Below are 21410 nucleotides of genomic sequence, written 5' to 3'. Positions count from 1 at the left end.
AAGAGATACCTTAATCTTTCAGGGTGAAAGGGATGCTGTTTTGTTTCTTATTTCTTGTCACTAAGAATGAAGGAACACAGAAAAGATTTGCAAATGGAATATTCAAAAGCATTTAAGTAGAATTTCACCAGACACATTAGAAAATCCCATGTAGAGTGTGCTGATAGACTGACCAAATGAATACTATCTCAACTGGTCTACTCAGGATACTTAGGCAAGAAATTTAAACATCAACACAAAGACCAACAACTCCGTGACAGATCTGCAAAAGTTTTAAAGTAACTTCCTGGCAATAGCGGAATAGCAAAGTGCAATAAAAGCATCATATCTCCCTCTGTTATCTCTGGCATTTTAGGTTAATATTCCACTACAACAGGGGACAAATTTTATTCATTTGACAGATTCTCCAGTTCTTCTACACTTGCAAGATAATTCTACAAACAGCTGAATTTCCTACTTGCCTTCGCTCTTCAATACTTTCTAAGTTTTTTAAGGATGTGAATTCCTTTTGATATTACTATGGTAAGATGCCAGAAATTTGACATGAGACATGCGCCAAAAATTAACTTTTCAGAAGCTATTCCAGACCATCTGGAGAAGATGCATTTCAAATACAAAATAATTAATACCACCTTCACTAAAACACTAAGCATACAGTAGTCTGGCCTTTCCTTTGTGGAATTAAAAGCTTTGAAAGTAACAGATTGCTCAGACCAGATTATGAATCACTCATAACAAAATAATTCTGTATTGTTTTTTTACACTATTAGGTTTGGGAATTTTTTCTTAAACATAGTAGTGCTGTTTTCCTTCAAGTTGCTGATTACAACTTTAAATGCACAACTGTGGCCTAAAAATTCACTTTCAGGAAAAGCAAAAATAAAACTCCTGATCTCATCCAATGTGAAATCGTAACTAAATCAAGTAATGTGTTCATGGCTCTTTACATGGAATTCTAAAAACAGTGAAATTGCAGATGGAAACCATAAGTAACTTCAACACAGAAAAATTCCTCCTTATCTCATGTTTTGTCACTTGGATTGGAAATGAATTCTGTACCTCAAATCTGCAACAGATAAAGATTGGGGGGTAGAAGAAGGTATATGCAGCCACTTTCACAATGCTTACCACTTTTAAAAGTACACACATCACCTGTGTTTCTAAGCAGACACATCAGCTTCAAAGTATGCTTTATAAACACAAGCCTACTGTGTTGCCTCGATGACATGCTGTGATTCGTAAACTCCTTATAAAATGTCCATTAATGGCTTACAGAAATTCACTAGTGTTGCACAAAACTTCACAGCACCTCAATGGTGATACGCTTTTTATGTTACAAGGAGGCATTCCCATCTCCACAATGTACAAAACTGACACTGCAAAATAAGGTTCAAAACATGTTTGCCTACATTTCTGAAGGAAACCATATAGCTTACTAACCACAAAACAAAGTTCTATTTATTATGATCATTTATGAACTGACTTAAAATCTAAGCAATCATGAATTCTGGAAACAATCAGTAGCCTTAGAAATAACTTCTTATGGATATTAAACACCAAGCAGGAGAGTTTAATAGTTTCATTAATCCAGTAAAATAAGAAGCTGCAAAATAAGAACACAGGTTGAATTATTGTTAACAAATAATCTACAAATAATCTAATGGGTTCTCCAAAGACCACTACAATAAAGATAATGTAAACCAGCTATTAATTATTTCAACTAACAGCAGATCATCACCTCCATCCCTCCCAAATCAGTAAGAAATAATTGTTTTAAAGAACCTATCCCCAGAACAAAATATGAATATCAAATAAGTTGAGTGACACATGTAAATTCTTTCTATACATGTGCAGTATTTTGCTACCAAGGAAGAAGAGAAAGACACACTTAGGCTCAGCTGCAGCTATTCTCTGGGTGGCAGTCTTTACTGTGCTCAAACACTGAAACTATGCGTTCCTTCTCAAATGCAGTTAATCTTCCAATCTTAACTTCTGTGTGATTTCCCAGTGCCGACATTGCCTTTTTTGAAAGCAAGATTACACCAGGAAGATAAGATGTGAGGGGTCCAAATAAGAATCTTTTTTTGACTTGTTTCTGAGGAACATTTTGAAGCTTTAGCTAGACAGCTCTTTCACATGCTGACTAATGCCCTCCCCTCCTGGTGAAAAGGGTCACATAGTCTCACGTGTTCAGAGTGCTGCTACAAAAACAAACAAACAAACAAAAGTACTGGTCAGTTGTTTAAAATTCACCTATTTACACCCAGCATTCTCCTTTACCCCAAAGAATATAAAACTCCAGCAGAAGAAATGAGCTGATCAAATTTCCCTCTCCATCACACCCTGCTCAACTGTTATCTCTTTTAAGGTACAAGTCTTTGGAAACATTCAAGACAGAAGGCATTACTCTGCTGTGTGCTTATACAGCACCTAGTACAACAGACTCTGAAATTAATGCTTTTGGGTCCTATTCCAACCCAATGAATATGTCAATTGCTAAATCATCAACTGTAATTCAAAGGAAAAAAAAATGTTTTAAATCACTTCTTTCCAACAGGTGGTCCCAGATTTTGGGATTAGGGGTTACTGACCTGAGAACTGCCTCATAAAAAGCACCTTTCTCTGGGGAGATTCATAATCGTTCCATCTGTCCAGGATACTTATCCAAAGAGATTTTGCTGCCCTCCTGTGGCCTCTGAAGATTTTAAGCTCTCAAAGTCACACACACACCCCCACCGCACCGGCCAAACAGCTAAGAAAAAATGATTCCACTCTACCAGTTCAGACTTTTTTCTTGAAAGACTGATTGCACAGCTCAACATCACACTCTGAAGAAAGTAAAAAAGCCAAAGAGCTGGTGGTAATGAAACTCTCCTGATGCCTCTGCTTGAAAGGCCTGCTTAGGCTTTGTAGAGGAAGCAGAGATCAGTCATGCTCACAGTTCAGTTGACAAACTTACAACTCAGCTGTCCTTCAGTTATAATGTGTAGAAAACATCAATGCAAGTGACCTATAAAAGTACTGCAAAGAAAGGGAGAAAACTTAACTTTAGATCTTTCTGCTGATTATGCTACACAGCTATATGAATTATGAATCCCCATACACTCAGATACGGCAAACGAATGACACTCAAAAACAGCTAAAGGACACAAGCTGTACAATGGCTACATTCTATCATCAATGTAGTTGGGATTCAAGCCTAGTGACAAAACTTGAAAAACAACCTTCAAATAAGCAGTAAAGACATTTTACACCAAGAAAAAACAATACTGAAGGAGATTGAGTATCTCTTTTAAAGACAGTGCTGGTGCTACAAAAAACCAATTTAAATTGCACAGCAACTGGAATACTAAGATACTGGCATATTCTGGAAAAAAGAAAAAAAGAAGACTGGTGTCATTGACAATTTAATATTTTATGCAATAGCATATCAATCATATTTACAAAGAAAGGCATTAACTCCCCCTCCTCCTCATATTCCAAAAGTGAGCACATCATTACAAAAGCATGCTGAAAATCAGTTATATACATTTAAACCTGGACAAAGGTATAAGAATGAATCCGCTGTAAGTTCAAACACTACATATAGTCTGTCGTAAAGTTCACATCTGCTAGTGAAAGAGTGAAATTCCTGAAATAGGACTTCAGTTCTTCCTCGCAATTGCAGACATAAAGTCTATTTTGACCTATTCAGAAGCAAGCAAGGGAAAATAAGTGGAACATTAACAAAAAAAAGCAGCATTACTCCATCTAATTATCTGTTTATATACTTTTGCTGAAGGTCTAAAACAGGCAGATTTTCCTGACTAGTTATCCAGCTGCCATAAGGACTTTTTAAGGGCCAGCACTGCACACATGGTTGGTATCTCTGTAATTCAGATTGGAGAGCATATAGTATAAAATGGCAACATTATAAACAGGACATGCCCTTCCTAAAACCTTGTGTAAAAATTACCTGTAGACCCATGCTATGGAGTACTTAGCAGAAACTTTTTCTCTAAACCTCTGGCTTAAGAGATAAATAATACAACTTCGGGGCTCTCTTATTCCATGAAAAAGGAACACAAAAATCTTGAAAAGGGGAAAAGAAACCAGTAAACTCTACTACAATGATATCAGGAGGAGAAGAAAGAACAAATAGCTTAAATGAAACAAAGGCCAGAGTTACTTAGCAAGCTATTGAACATTCATTAAGGATTCCTCAGGAAGACACAGAAAATTAATTTAACACTCCTGTTAAAAAACAAACCAACCTGCTAGTCACCTGTGACTTAGGGGTTCTGGTTTTTATGTCCTTCTGTTTGTGTGAGAACTTCAGCAATAAACGGGAAAAAACCCACAGTCTAATGAATAAAACCACCTTTTCTATCTAGGGCAGATCGCACTCAAATTCTGTCTACATGTAGCCAACTTAAACCAGTGACTGTCAAATGCAGACACTGGGTAAAAGTTCAGTGATTTATCAAGAGCATACTTTAATTTAACTGTCAGAACTAAGACTACTTGTAAATTTACAAAAACAAATCATGAAGAACTGCCTCCAGTTCCCAGTTCATAAATCCCTAACACATTTCCACTGGCAAATTGCAGCATTTAACTTTAATTCTATAGATATGTTCAGTAAACAAACACAAACCACAATGGGACTAAAAAAAGCCTCCACTGAACTTTATATACTGCATTCTATAAAACAAATCTCAGAAGCCTAATACACTCACAATTAACCAGGGCTTGTGAATTTAAAACCACACCTCTAGGGATTAAACTTCAACAAAAACTAAACTGTTATAGGCATATTCAGTATGAAAGGCTAAGGCTTCAGTAATTCTCTGAGGATTTACAGCTACTGTACAAAGCAAGACCCTAAAATAAAGGTGGCACTTTTCAGTATCATTATAAGACCTATGGAAAAAGTCCATCCATCATCCCCACCATAATAATTTCTTACAGAACAGGCCGAACACCAATGAGAATGTGTTCTAACTGAACCAAAACACAGCTGTTGGAATTTGATATTATTCTTTAGAGTATGATTTTCAATAAGATACACTAGCAACTGCTGGTTTTCTTTGCAGATTTTGAATATTTCAGAGGTTAAGCATGTTATTTAGATCAAAACTTCACTTTAAAAATGCAACAGCCTTTGAGCTAGCATAAATAAACTGAACTTCTATGCCTCATAATGCAATTGCATTGTTTCAATGAGGCATAGAAACCTTCTATGTTTCCAAAGTGTTTGTTTCAGTAGCACATTGTACTTAAAAATCATCATTACATACTAGTTTAACTTACTCATATAATAGCTTTGCCTTCTGTCTCCAAACAGGCATCTTAAAAATATAAAATACTGCATGCCCTTCTCTTGCTTAGTTTGGTAAACAAAGCCAATCACAGACAAAAAACTGAGGCAGAGCACAGTAATAATAAGGAATAGGAAAAGTGTATATCGCCATGGAAGAGTTCTCTGGTTTGTTGGCGTGCATAATTTATTATTTCCAGCTACACATAAAGAATTTTTGTCTAAAATATTGCACCCAAGCCCCCATCAAAATTGTCTTCAGTCCAACTATGCAATGCTATACCCCAGAACAGTCAACCGATCCAAAGAACTCACATTTGTAAGGAAAATCTACAATTTGCAAGAATCCTCCTTTAAAGACAAGCCATATAAAAGAAGAGTGAAATTGCAATGATAGGCTTCAATTTTATTAGTTACCACACTCAGCTATCAATATTGCCTACATTCAAGCCATGAGCATTTCCCCTTTTCCTTTGTTACTGAAAATTATTTACATCGCAAGTAGCGTATGAGACAACCTGGTTCCATGGCCATTGCAGGTTTTCCAGGTCTTGAACTGCAAAATACAATACAATGCAATCATAAATGTGGCTTAAAAACTGTAACTTTAAGGAGAGGTTAATGAGAAGCAGCTTCAGCTGAGTTTGCCTTGGACTGTTACCCATGTGGCTTGCAGGCAAAGAGTTGTCTGATACGGAAAACTCAGTTGAAGAAGAAGGATGAGTTCCTGCTTCAGGACGCTAGAGATACTGAAATAGGCTACAAACTATTAAAAAAAAAAAAATCTTCAAAGTATTTTGGAAAGTTCTGACAGGCTTGGAAGGGAAATAGAGAACTTTAAAGCATTTCTTTTAACTCTTTTTGGTTTTATAGAATAAATGCCTGGATCTCATTTTAGAAACACTGTTGGTTTTAACATCTGAAGGAAAATACATAATGCGTCCCTCAATTTGCAAGATTTTGATAAAATACCAGATTCCCTAAAACAGCTTTGATTTTTAAGCATCATGTATTCTCATCTCAGAAAGCATCTCCAAAAGGTAACACCAATACAAAAAGCAGAACAAACTAAAATAACCGTGGCCTGTCTTCACAATATGACCCTAGAAGCAACTTGGATATACTGAATCAAGCTTGACCACAACTTCAAATTAAATCAATCTGTATCTAATAAAGCATTTATTCCACAATTATGTTAGTTCTGTTAGCAATTGCAAACAATTTTAACATGGACCCAAGTCCACAAACTACAACTGGTTAGAAGATAATGACATTGTTTAACGCTGTTTTCCTTCAATGTTGTAAAAAAAAAAAACAAACAAAAAAAAACAAACAGCCACCATTAAACCATCAATAATCTCAAATCCCATGAATTTGGAGAATTATTGATAGTCATTCGGTGTAAGAGTAAGACCCAAGGGATCAACATTATGTCCAGAATACAGGGAACTCAGTTGGAAAAGAGAGGGGAAGAACAGTAGGTATGGAGTAGCAAATTACTGACACAGTCCTCAGTATCTGAGAAGCACTTACGATGAACGAACTCAGCCCTTGAGAGCTGACCCTAGACCACAAACCAAATTGCTTTGCAATAATATACATAAATGAATCTCCAAGATCAACACTTGTCCAACTGTAAAAAAAAAAAAACAAAACTGAGGTCTATATGCCGGTGAATTTTTATTCAGCAAATTCATCTTTGCCAATGAAGGAAAACATTCTTGCCACCCTAAGGCATTTTAACAATTCCAATGTAACAGTGTCAGCAAAATACCTGTACTTCATTTTTCTTTCTGCCAGAAAAGATTTCTGTTACAATAACCCTAATACATGTTGGTCAGTAGGTTAAAAACAAAACTTGGTTTGCAAATAATTATTGCTACAAAGAAAACATTAGCATTAGCTCTATGTGACAGTTGTGGAACACAAAGATCCTCCTCCTAGAGAGAAGCAAGTTTCAGAGCCTTATGGTTTCAATGACACATTTTGAAAGAGAATATATTGTGACAAACATCTCTTCTACAGACATATTCCATCAAGGGTGAAATGCAAAGATGGTGAAAATTTCCGTTTTTCCATATTTTTAATTCGTAAGCAGTTTATTTAAAAATAATGTAAGGGAAACTTTCTATACTTCATCTCACCATACATATTGTGATGTCAGTTCTCAAAGCCACATACTAGACTTACTCATCATTTCTTATCACACTCCAGTGATTTGACATAACCAGTCATGAGAAATTATGTTCAAACAGTTGCACCTATGCTTTTGCCAAATAAAACAATATCCCAATCCCCAAAATGTAGCATCTCCGTTTGGGAAAAATTACCACCACTACCAAACATAAAGAAAGGTGTCACAGTAAGAAGAGCTTCATGCTCATGTCACCATTCTTTCTGCAAATCAAACAAGCTCTCTATTTCTAATGTCAACGTTTTGTACTCTATACAAAAATAACTGAAGATGGCATCTTTAGTTAAGATTCATATTCATGCACATATTAAAATACTCCTATTAATAAAAACAAGCCTCTCAAAAAGGAAAAGAAACACTGAAGATCAAATTCTCATGCGAGACAAATTATTTAGGAAAAAGGAGACATAAAGGCAACCTTTCAAATATTATATACTTCTATTTCTTGCTTCTCTCCCATACCCACCCAAACCCCCCCATCCCGAAAAAGCAAAAAGCCCAAACAACAACAACAAAAACCACCACAACCTCCCAAGAAATCATTTGCAGTACATTATGAAATTCTTCTGTGCCTTATAAATCAAGGTAACAAATCTCAACAACCATTTAAAGGACAGCCTTATGTCACAACAGTGAATGTTTAACTTTCCAAATTTTGTCTCATTTCAAAAGCGAAGCATTCTCATCTCGTAAGTCTGAAGACTTGAATGGAACAAGGGGCAAGTATCAATCAGGGTCTACTTTTATTCAGGCGGTTTCTATGACAGTTTTATATAGTCATTTAATTTCACCATCAACTTGCCACTGATCACAAAGCAAGCATAAATAAAAGTCAGAGTCACTCTGTCTTCAGCTAGGCAGGTATACATTGCCTTGCAAAAGATTAACACCCATTCTTACACCTGTGTGCTAGAAGCAAAAGATGTTAAAGTCCCTTTCTTTTTCCCTACCAGCTATTTTAAATTAATACATGGAAAATTTCACCTCCTCAATGAAACATTTGATCCAATCAATTCGATACAAGGAATGAATTTCTCACTAGGAATAATAAAGCGTATAAAATACTTGACATATTCCACTGGGAGTCATATTTATACATAATCCATTAAAATGCACTTGTTTAGGAGAAACCAGCCCTATGAACAGACCATCTTCAATGTTAAAGGGCTATGTGTCTTAATTAATTAATTGTTAAAAAGCAAGCTGCAAAGCTTGTAAAAGCACTTGTAAAATGCATTCATTTATTTTGATGTAGTCTTACTTACCTGCCTACGTGTTTTAAACTGACGACTTCTACCTCAAACTCGTATCTCTTGCTGTGCACACATTCCTAGTTTTTATTATAGCAGTCCCTCCACATTTGCCTGTCAGTAGCTGTATTACAGCTAAGGCACTCTTTTCTGGTCTACTACAATTCCTTCATTTAAGAAAGAAGGAAAATTATGAGAAAAAGGGTATTACTCACAGGCTTACAGAATGTAGTTTACTACTTACTACATTCATTCTGTGAGCAGTTTCCCACTTTGGAAAGAAGAGTGTAAGTTAAACACGACTTTTTTACGTAAATACCATCCCATGCACACTTTGTCATGCTAGCTAGTAATTTCAGAATAAGATACCACAAGTAAAGCACTTTTAAGTACTTCCTGCTTAATAAGTATTTCAACTGATGAGAACAGAAGTAAGGGTTTGTGAGACTGTGGGTCAGTTATTTCCCATTCTCAAACTTCACAGTTGCTGTTCTAAAGAAAAAAAAATAGATTCTTGTTAAAAAAATACAGCATTTTTCCCTTTGCGTCACAGTGAACACAATGCTTGACGAAAAAAGGCCAGTACCAAAGGCTTACATCCCCGTATTCTGGCATAATAATAAAGCAGCAACAAGAGTTATCACTCTCCATCCCCACATACATTCACTTTCCCTCTCCCCTTGATGTGCCTTGGGTATGGGCAAAGGAAGCACCTCTGATTATAACAAGTCAAACTGATTTTGATGTCCACAAAGCCTTTGCAGAGAATAGGAAATTAACCTGAAGACAAGGAACAGTTCCATATATACATGAGATGAGGAACACAAGTAAAAACTCCAGGGTTGACTGAAGTTCAAAAAGGATTAAAAAGAAAATAAAAAAAAAATAAAAATAATCCTTTTCTCCTGCTGCCTAACATGAACTATGAAACCACAGCCCCATTTTTTTGTTGGCCACAAATCTAATTAAATATAACCTCCCTTTTCCAAGGCCTCAGGTTTAATCAGCAGTAGCATACAATTTCCACTCAGCAGTCTTATTTCAACAAGCCCCTCTTTCCAAAACTTCAGTCACTATCTTGACAGGGAAAAAACGAAAACATTTTCTATACTGACTTACACCATATGATTATTTCCCTGTAGTACTAACGCAAGTACCTGATTTCCCTTCAGTCTCACATTGTGACCACCTACACTTTTATGTTTTGACCTGCCACGCTCTTCTTTTACTGTCTGTACACATTCACAACCTTATCTACCTTTACTTCTAAATGTAAACATGACTTCAGTAGTATCAATCCCAGAACTTCCACATACATATGACACAAATTCTGAGTTACTTAAGCTGACACAGAGCAAAGAAAGTATGCTATTAAATTAGGATTTCCCAGCAAATGAAATTCCCTGGCGATAAAGAACCAAAACAAGTTTTAACTGAAACATCTCCACTTTGTCTCAGCTGCTATGAACATTAAAAAGAGGAAATTTATTTACCAGTTATAGGAGTAACGTGCTTGAAAGCTTGAATTCCATTACTTAAATCTAGTTTAAAACCCTGTCAGATTCAGTGACTATTTTCTTATACCAGGTAGGACTTAGTAGTAAAATATTGGAAATTCAATTCATATGACAACCATTAGGCTGTACTAGCAAAAGAATCAAGAAACTGAGAACAGTACCACTTAGAACAGCAGAGGTAAGCATGCAGATGTATCCAACTGAAAAGTAAAATCAATTCTCGTATCAGGAAATTCTTTTTGTCCTATGTGACTCTGTTGCTCCTGGACTAAAACCATAATGATTTTGAGGTTCCCTAAATTAGGGAATGGCATCAGCATCACTCTGATCTTGGGTGCTGAACTTGGGTGGAGAAAGACAAAATCTCCCTCTCAGCACTTGCAGAGCTAGCAAATTCTTCCTCAAAATTTAACTGAAACCCAATTTCAGATATCAACGTCATTAGTAACTATTTCAGCAAATGTGAAAAGAGAATGAAAACGCACTGACACAGGCAGGAAACAGTAGGACGTGATTGTTCCCCAGTCAAATCTAGTCCTTCCAGCACAAAATTTCCAAATATATATTCAAAATGTGTTCTTGTATGTTATGCATCTTTTTCAAAATTTTCTTTCAAATAGAAGAGGTTTCTTGCCAAAAGTATGAACTAAAATTTACAGCCAAAACCCTGACACTGGAAACGAGCAAAAATGTTTATTCACTTCAAAAAAAATACTGGAACCTGTCTCAAAAGTTAAACACATGTAATCCTGCCTAAGCACTTCAGCAGTCAGACTACAGAGCTATTTTAATGTAAGAAGCACGTCCAAAACATTCACATAAGGTCTAAAGAAGCATGACATAATGCTGACATATGCAAACCCAAGTTTTGGGTTTTTATTATCCTCTCATGCAGAAGGAAAGAAAGGATCAATCACTGAAGCAGGGTGTGCCACTTCCCAGTAAGGGTTCTCTCAGGACAAAACCAGAGGTAAACAGTTAATGTCAGTAGGAAGGACACTATATAAAACCATACGTCTGCTCATGATACACATAATGGGGTTTGTGCACTACATAGATCCAAACTAGAGGAAACCAACTTCAAATGTAATCTTATTTGTATAGCCTGTGTATTGTAGGTAGGAATAGGTGCTTGTATTCAGACGGACACTAAACAATGTATTAGTCACCAAAGAGCACCTGTATGTTGCATGTATATTTCTGTATTCTTTAAATCAGAAGTACTATGCCACCGAGGCGAGACTGACTGCAGTATGTAATTTATGCTATTTACACAAAAAAAACACATCTTTTTTCTTCCCTGTATGAAGGAGTTACTGTCCACTAACTTCTTACTGTCTGACAGTAGCTAGAAGAACTTTTAGAGGAAACTCTGTGCAGTAGAAGAGGTACTCAACATTCACAACACTAATGAAAACAACTAACATTATCATAAACCATTTTTTTTCTCTGTAGAACAACAGCCACTAGGCAACAAACTGCCCTGCAATCCAGCAAAATAAACAAACACTACAGGACAGGACAAAAGGAAAGACTCACTCATATGTAGCTACCAAACTCTGCTAATGAATATTATTTTCATCAGAATAAATCAGCTGCTGCTGCTTTGGAATACACAGTCCATGTACAATATTCCTGACAATCATAATAATGTAATTTAGTCAGAATTTACTGTTCTATATATGAAGATAAGTTCAGGAAAGTAGGAAACAGTGGGAAAAAATCTGGTTCAGAAACAAGGTCAAGCTTTTACTCCCAGTTTGGCCACCAGCTGTTGATGACCTGAGGGAAGTCATCTCACCATGTGTCTCAAAGAGACTGAATTTTAGAACAGATTTAAAACTGCTTACGTGTGTTACCTAGCTCTGCAATACATTGAAAAGTGATGTATCTTCCTATGAAACAGTTAAGTAGCTTTTCCAGAAGACAGCACTGTTAAATATGTACACACATACATAAAACCTCTTACCTTCTCCAGGACTGACTGCAGATGGTAGATGGGTCCAGTCTAGGGTCCAAGTGGGGCATGGATGAGGAGCAAACTTTGCTTCAACACCATTCTCCTGTAAGAACAGAGAGGGGACAGGGCTTAATACCCTGATCCTTTACCCACCGAAGCTGGTAGCAAAACTCCTACAGAACTTAATGGCATTGAATCAAACTGTGCAACTAACTCTCAGCCTAACTGAAACTGAACACACATCCACGTCTACAGTTTATTGGATTCAAATTATGTATTTCTTTCATTTTCCCAAGAAAGCTCTGTTAATTTTTTTAGGAAATGCTGTCAGCCTCTATTAAAAAAATAATAATAATAATTGAGAGTTATGGAACTTGACAGAGAATTTTCTTTAACAAATCTTACTATGGTTTCCAGATGTTCAAAGCTCTAATCAAACAGCAAAAAAACAACAGAAATAATAGAATAATGAGGCCAAACATAGAAGCAATGCTTTTTGCCATCTGTTGTATAAATAACTTTAAAAGAGGAATATAATTTTGCAATTCAAACAATTTACTTTAATTATTCAGAATTATTGATAAGGCTTCCAGCGGTCCTATCGTTGCTCAATTCCTGAATCGACTGTCAAAACAAAAATGTAAAATCATTTCTAATCAATGCATATCAGACAGAAGGCAGGCAAAAGGTATTAAACTGCTCAAGGCTGTCAGACTTTGCTTTTGCTGTTCCAATAAATTTTACCTGTTCCAAATCAAGCAGACTGTTACAATTAAAAATAACTAATTAAAAAGCAAAGATTACCATTAACTTAGTCATAGTTGGCCTTGGACCACCTATAAAATGACTGTCTTCATTCTCTTCTAATTCATCAGGAACTGAAGAGAAGTCTTGTAACTGTTCTTCTGAAGCAGACATCAACTCTGGAAGCTGGAGAAACTCCATATTGCATTTGGCAGCTGCTGCCTTTACTCCAGGTACTTCTTGAACTCTTTGATACCAGCTGGATATCAGAGGCAAATTTAAAAGATTTTTGCCTTGGGTTTTGCAGGAAACCTAGAAAAATAAAATGGAAAAGTTACTTGCTACTGTAAACTTCTTACAAGGCACAGGAAGGCGTGAACTACAGAAGTGAGCTCAGCTCCATGCCAAGCATGCTTACTCATAGCAAGATGGTAATGCAAAAAGCTAGCTAGTTAAAAGCTCGGTCCTGCAGGTGGAACTGCCAGTTGGCTATTTAGACTTCATCTGCAATTGCCATTTGCTTAATAGGACACAAAGGTTTACATGACCAATTTTAATCATAATTTCTATCAGTAACAGGAAAACACTACTTAAATAATATTCTTAATTATCTGCTATTTCTTAGCAAGGGAAAATTCATTTTTGCTGGTAATCATAAAAACAACCAACCAACCAAAAAACCTAAAAAAGCAATAAGAAAACAACAAACACACACAAAAAAAACACAAAACCAAACCAAACAAAACCCCAAGCAGTAATCTGAAACAAATACTGAACTCTATGCAAGACACTATGGTACCTGAATGCTGATGCTTGACACAGGCACCCTACAGCCCTTAAAAGCTCACCACTGACAGCTGTTTCGCTGGCAACCCAACCTTAAGCACCTTTGACTATGTGGTAAAAGCACAACAGGCACTGGCACACATTGTCCCTGATCTTTATTGGATGTCATCTGTGACTTTTTTTTTTTAGTAGCATGGAACCCAAAACCTTTTATTTAAGTCATATATTTACTCAAGCTTTTTACCATCTTAACTTCATATACAAAAATGGTAACTAATAGACTTCTTTGCTGAATTAAGTATATTCGATGGTGAGATGAAACAGCCTTCAGTAGAAATAGAATTTTAAGTGTAAAAAAAAAAAAACCAATAAACACCTGTTTAATTAAGAGTATAATGCACATATTTCAAAAAGATACCCAAATCATATTTTTAGATGAAGATCAGCTAATTTTAAAAAGGATGCATGTGATGAACTTAAGCAATTTTTGTTCAGGTTCCCAAATGTTTTGGAATGGTGAAGAACATCCTTGTACAGGAAAGGTTGTGAAGTTTCCATCCTTAAAGTCACCCCAAACCTGATTGGACATAGCCCTGGGCAAGTGGCTCTAGCTGATCCTGCTCTGAACAGGAAGGTTATATAAAATGACCTCCAGAGGCGCCCGCCAACTTCAACTATTCTGTGATGCTGTGCCTGTTTTAAGCAGAAAATTAAAAATCACCATTACAGGAAAAGTCAGAAGAGGCTGTAAGGAAGCAGTGCTCCTCTACATATCTGTCCTCAGTGTGAAAGTGAAACTGGTAAAGAACATTTGAAATTATGTAAAATTTCAAGCTGCTTTCTTACATACTACATCTATAATGTTCTTAGGGTAATCACAAGTAATTAGTAATAGCTACAGGAGTCAAAGGAGGATGAACTTGGTAATTTTAGTATCCAATATCCTAATAGTAACACAGGCAGAAATACATTCATTCAGTTAAGAAAGAAGTCTTTTGCAAAGCAATTCTAAGAGACACCACTACACTTGATAACAAGTGTTCTAAATTGCATTTCAAAAAGTGAATGGTGATTTCTCCTAGATGGAGAATGGAGCTTTTGTTATTCTTCTATTAATTTTAAACAGTTCCAACTAATAGAAAGCGTAACGAAGCTAACCTGAGACAGATAACTGAAATGGAATAAGGTAATAAAAAACAACTCTTCAGCTTCGTTATCTTACTTTCGGTTATTACAACTACAATCTCCTAGACAGGTCCCCTCGTATTTATTGTATGATACTTTCCAGACACATACCCATTGAGGAATTCATTATTATTCACACCCTTAAAGCAAAGTGAAAGTGCAACTACCATGATTTTATTTTGACAGTCCAGAAAGTTCTGTTATGTAAGTGACAAATAACATTTTAATACAGAACTCCAGTACTTCCATCAACAAGAGCAGTTGCATTTTTAACCCACTGCCTGCAAGAAGCTTTCAGATGCAAGTTATCTAATTTTGATAACTGGAGGAATCAGGGTATAATTGCTCAGAAGACAATCATTGACCAGAGAACAGAAATCAAGTAACATCCCAGAGCTCTTATAATTTAGGTTAAAATGCAACTGAAGGCCAAATTTTTTAGTACTATCCTTGGTGCAAGGTAACACAAATATATTATACAATATATAGTTCATAAGCTGCAGACCACCAGGGTTCAAGGGTCACACATGAAAAGCAAATAAATACGGTACTCTTAGCTGCTCATGGTACATAGAATCACAGAATCAACTAGGTTGGAAAAGACCTTTAAGATCATCAAGTCCAACCTTTACCGCAGGACTGCCAAGCCCACCACAAAACCATGTCACTAAGGGCCTCATCTACATGGTGTTTGAACACTTCCACACACAGAATATGCTCTTCTTACTAAAAAGGCCTTGGAAAAATAAAGACAACTAAAAGACATTACAGTTCTCAAACACTAGGAAAGTATTTTGTCTTACTGGTTTTGTTTAATATTATCCATACAGAAGTTGCTGTTTGTGATTTGCTGCAAACAAAGCAGAGATTAAGCACCCCAGTTCAAAGGTAGCCATATTAACCTACCTCTGGACTCCTGTATTGCTATCATACAGAAATCCACTGAGGACATTATCTTGGTTAAAGAAGTGATAAATCAGACATTTGTCACGTATCAGAGTTAGCTAGGAATTATCTTGATTTAAGAAAATGTTTCTCTAAATCTGACTGACAGCATCTTCTCCAGGAATTCTATTTGTTTTCAAACACCATAAGGCAAATTTGGCAAACAACTTGCAAAATCAAAATGCAAATGCCAGCTTCACTCAGAACTCTTCCTGGCAACAGACACTAGCTTACCTATCAATCTCATAGAGTAACTGCAGGAATAGTGGTAGTAGGCAAGATTGAATCATTTATTGTCATGGGAAATAAAGACACAGTTGTCATTTCCTTAACTGTTTTCTGTGTATACATCCTCATAAAACTAAGTATGCAGATTGTGCTGAGCAAGATTTTCACAGTCTTGTCACAGAATTCTTTCCCACTGTAAAACTCATTTTGAAGCTGAGCTCAAATCAGTTGGACTACTAAATACTACATCTTTCCAGAGGTGAGAAAAGGGTAGAGGGAGAGAAGGGATGCAGGGGCTGTTGGGGTATTTTGTTTTGGTTTTAAGTAAATAAAAAAAAAATCAATAATAATAATAATAAAAAAATCAAACTGCATGGCTTTATTAGGCTTAATACATATTTTGATATATTTTCCTATTCCCCATGTTACCATGTTAAGATATTTGTATAACAGGATCTGCAAGACACTGGCACTTACTATGTAAGTACTTAAAAAAAAAAAACAACCAAACACAACCATCACACACACCGAATCTCCTTCTAAGGCACAGATGAACTTTGTACAAAGATCCACCACAAAAGATTCAACAACAAGTGACTACGGCTTTCCCCTACAAAAGGGGTGAAATAAACTTTTAACAGATTATTAATCTAAAGGTACAGAGACATGAGGACCTTACTAATTCAACTTAACAGTCAATAAGACCAGTATCTGACAGACTGCATAATGGACTGCATGAACTGCCACTTCCAACAACGTTTCTGTAATGCTGTTCTGTTGGGAGCAAAGATTTCTTCTCGAGTTTTCTACAGTCAGTGTAGTGCCCTGACCGCCACCTGTGTCAGTGCTTTTTCAGTCCTATCTTCATGAAACTCTTGGAAGGTTTCCAATTCCTCCATACACAGATGTTCAACAGAAAGTGTGGACTTTCTATTAGTATAGAGGTAACATAGGATTCTATTAGAAATTAAAATGTAGTGAACCTCATAGGACTGCAAGGAGAATTGTAACTTCCCACTTAGAAACTTCACCCCAAGAGCTTCCAGCAATGTAACCTTTCCCAAGGGACTTCTCCTTTCACTGCAGTAAACAAAGGACCTCCCATCATCTGTGAAAAAGAGTTTAGTGGCAACAATACTATGAATGACAAAACTACAGACTACTGAAGTTTCAGGAGCTGAAGCACATCCCAATAAAGCTGGCTCCCTAGACACAACACCTCATTTCCAAGCAGGCTCACAGTAATCAGTGCTTGCTTGAAAAAGAATACAGATTAAGTTTTGTAAAAACAAAACTGCAAAGAATAAAAGGTTTGCTGATACATTGGTGCTATGCTGCCCTAGGCACCCAATTTACCTACAGACGTGCTACAAAACTGCCTTATTTTGTAGGTGGGCTTGATAAAAAGCTGGGTTGGCTACACAGGAATGTCTCCTCCCGAACAGAAAAGTCATTCGTAGGAGCAAAAAAAAAAGAACAGCAGGGATAAAGAATAATTAACCTATTATGAAGAGAAATGAGCAAATTGGAAGTTGTAACCCAGTGTATTTTAAAAGAAAACAGCTGTAGACTAAAGATTCTCAAGAGAATCTCAAGAGATTATATACTAGTAGCATAAACAAATGAGCTTTTGGAAGTCTCTGCCTAGTCACTACCCAAGTACCTCTTTGGCTCTAGTACGGGTAAGTCAAGGATTTACATCTACAAAAAGCCATCATAGTCCCTGAATCTCTTTCCATTCCACGCCTCCCTAAAAGGGATTCTTACTTTCTTAGAAGATACTTCTTTTCTTTTGGGCATATCTGGTTAAATATCAAAACAGAAGTCAAATGAAGTCACGTAAAGTTTCAAATCTTTGCTGAAAAGAATTCCAATTCAGATAAAATCATGCAGTAAAAGTACAACAAACTGGATAGGAATCTACTGAAACCGAAAATCAAAAATAGGTTCATGCTTTCCTATTTTTTTTTCTATGCGTATTACAACATACTTTAAATGTTCATTTTAAATTTCTCATGAGGGACATCCCTTCTAGTATTTTAAAATTATTATACCACTCTCAACTCTCCCCCCTTTTAAAAGTTGCAATTTATGATGGAATCAAAATTCCAAATCTCAAAAAAATCATCATGCATAAAATGGTCTCATTTTAGTAAACAGCCATGGAGCCATGGTCATAAATCTGGTACACCAAATTTGAGCAAAAAAAATAGGTTCATGTCTATCTATCATTGCTTTATGAATATTAGAATGTACTTAAGCGTCTGTTTTAAGTATTTTCTTGGAGAAATTTACTGGGCAACTTGGTACTAAAATATTTCAGCATAGTATTTTCACAGGTATCAGTGTTTCCCCAGTATTGATATGCTATGTATTTAAAAGCAATTTTTGTAATCTCACCAATCCCTGTTCTTTGTTTATACAGAAACAAAGACAAATCTTCTCTTTTGGGTTAAGTTCACATTGCAAATAGCACAAAATATTTTAAATTAACATATTTTACAACTTTAGAAATCTTAAAAAAATTACATATATACAACTTAATATTTGCAGAACTTGTATCTTACCAAGAACTGATGAATGCATGGCAAAAGCACGATGTCTGCAATGGTAAAATAAAGCCCTTCTGCAAAAATGTGGTCCAAAAGTGGAAGGTCTGAGGTTTTTGCTCTCCTGATGTGAGCAGCCTCCCTGTTGACTGCATCTGACGCTTCCTGGACAACTAGCTTGGAGAAAGCTATGCTCAGTTCCAAACTTGGGATTGGATGTTCATGCATTTCCAGTGACCTTCCTTCCTCTGTTACTGCTTTAGTAAGTAGAGGCACTGCAGCCTTTTGTTGTTGAAGTTTCTGCCTTCGAATTTTGTCATCATTATGTACTCGGACAGGTTCTCCAAGCTTCCTTTCAAGCTGTAAAATGGCACGAGGAATGGCATGAGAATGATCAGGAGATGCCGTCAAAAATTCTTCAACAGACAGTGGTATGCTGATCTCACAGAGTCTGGTCCACTGGCTAACCTGTCGGATAAATATATGTAATTAATGCCTCTACAGAAAGAGAGGCAAAATCCAAGGTACCTTTCTACCCACTTTAAGCAAAGAAATTCCATATTTAAATACATACTTTGATAATCTTAGAAACTCAGGTATTCTGTATTATTTTTGCAACAGCAGAACTAGGAAGCTAAATTTTACATATAACAGAATGAACACTTATCCAGAATTGCATATTTTTATGCCTTATTATTGGTGTAAGATTAGAGTGGATGCAACTCATGAGAAGGAAAGCTTATATATGTCATCTCTCCCAAGTGCTGGTAATAAAACCAGATTGCACCAAACAAATTTTGAGCACATTTACTTTACAGAAATGCATTATTACAGGGTTTTTTTGGCATGCAGCATCAAAAAAAATTTATTCTAACCAAATAGCACCTTAATTTTTTTTTCATGTTATTGTTTCTTGTCCTATTTTTCTTCTTATCTGTACTTAAGGTTTTTAAAACCTTTAAATTCTTGTCTTTTCTTATTTAGTTTACTCACTTTGCAGCCATCTGAAATACGGAATCAATTTTTCCAGCAGTTTCAAGTACTGGATGGACTAACACAGGGATATGCTTCCCCACACCTGCTACACACCAACAAGGATGAACTGAGTTGGCAACACACTTATCAGTGGCAACCATAGATTTAGCAAATGGTGTTCAACCTCCTGAGAGGAGTTAGTAGGGCAAGTCTAGATGGATGAACCGCCAGATGAGTAAATGCTACAGATAAATGGGATCAAATATCAACTCATAGGGTAGTAGTGGTTAATGTCTTGCACTCTACCTGAAGGTCACTTAGAAGTAGAGCTCTTTAGGGACCTGTGCTGAGGCCCATCTTATTTAATTTTCTTTACGAATGACCTGAGGTGCAGATAGAATACACTCACAAAGATAACAGTGCGTTAAGCAGAGCAGTCACCAAACTCCAACAGCAAGCTGCCACCCACAGGGACTTCCACAGGCTGACAGGAACCAACATGAAACTCAATAACATCCTGCACCTAGGATGGACAGTCCCATAATGGCACAGGCTAGGGACCGACTACCTGGCCATGCAGCAGATCTGCTGAAAAGACCCCGAATCTTGGTGAGCATAAGCCAAACATAAGCCAGCACCTTGGCAATAATGAAAGCTAACAGTATACGGCGCTCTGGAAATCAAAATTAACAATAAATCAGGTGCTTCCTAGTTTCCTTCAAACTGCAAAAGCTGTACTTTATAACTTAGTGAAACTACACTGCAGATGAAGCAAAGATCTAACTTTTTTCTTTTCTTTTTTTTAATTTCAGTGTTCTTTTTGCACGGCAAAAAAACAGTAACTTTAAAAATAATTCTCCTTCCTCTTTGCACCAAAATACAGATACTTCTCTGTTAAGGAAATTCCCGTTTCTAAGTAAATTAAATTTCATAATAAAAGAACTTAGTTTACATCAACATTAAAAGTTCACTTCAGAGTATAATTAATGCTGATTAAAAATCTTATTCATGTATGTAAAAGAGAGATGCACTTACTTCCGCACAGGCTTTTAAGCAGGTCTGCTTAAAGCCTAAGAGCTCCAAAAGATCCTTTTTAGATGGATCTGCCTCATACGTTTTCTGTATTACATGCCTTAAGACAACAGAAAGCCCAGCTCGGCAGAACTTCCCATCTTTCACAACAACAGCAGGTAAACAGCAGCTCTGCACAACCACTGGAAGCTCACTTCTGGAGATTACATGGACCTCAAGATCACCAAGGAGGTTTTCTGTCACAAACTGATCATCCACATCTTCACTAGTCGGCACTAAGAAAATTTTGAATAATTTGCAGTCACAGTAAGATAGCAAAAACAATGAAATAGATGTATGAAGGGGAAAGATACTATCTCTATACTGATGAGAAAAACCCAAATATAGGTGTTCTTCAGTGACACTATCTTTCATCTTCCTCCTGAGCTGAAGTTCCTGGAATAGAAATCAGAACACAATATTCACAAAAGAATAAAGAATGTAGAACAAAAAAAAAAAAAGAGGTTTGAAACAGTAGTCCTATCACTATCTGCTAAAGCCAATTTTAACATAAGACACTATTAAAGACATCCTGCCTGAGTAAGTGGACTGCAGGCCCTTCCTGAGAGAAAAGAATGGCTTCACATATTTACTGCCTCTTCAGATACAAGTCACTGATAGGGAAATGATCTTTGTAAGACTTCTTTTTATATCTTAGAGCATTTCTGGCATTAAGCAAAACATTCAAAACCAAAAGAAAACATTTC

General features: G+C 36.3%; 1 protein-coding gene across 1 annotated transcript in view; it reads right to left on the bottom strand.

Moving 5' to 3' along the window:
* Positions 1–21410, bottom strand: part of GSTCD (glutathione S-transferase C-terminal domain containing) — a 55400-nt gene that overhangs the window by 31913 nt on the left and 2077 nt on the right. The window contains exons 2-5 of the mRNA XM_061359428.1: positions 20668–21099; positions 18676–19125; positions 13025–13276; positions 12230–12323 (exon numbers count right to left, since the gene is read on the bottom strand). Of these exons, the coding sequence (XP_061215412.1) occupies positions 12230–12323; positions 13025–13276; positions 18676–19125; positions 20668–21099 (1228 nt within the window). The remainder of the gene's footprint in view (positions 1–12229; positions 12324–13024; positions 13277–18675; positions 19126–20667; positions 21100–21410) is intronic.

Source organism: Neopsephotus bourkii, unplaced genomic scaffold (assembly GCF_033783945.1).
Source record: "Neopsephotus bourkii isolate Nb327-2 ecotype Australia unplaced genomic scaffold, CSIRO-AGI_Nbou_v1 NB_977, whole genome shotgun sequence".
Classification (NCBI taxonomy): domain Eukaryota; kingdom Metazoa; phylum Chordata; class Aves; order Psittaciformes; family Psittacidae; genus Neopsephotus; species Neopsephotus bourkii.
This window is presented reverse-complemented; position numbering and strand designations above follow the sequence as displayed.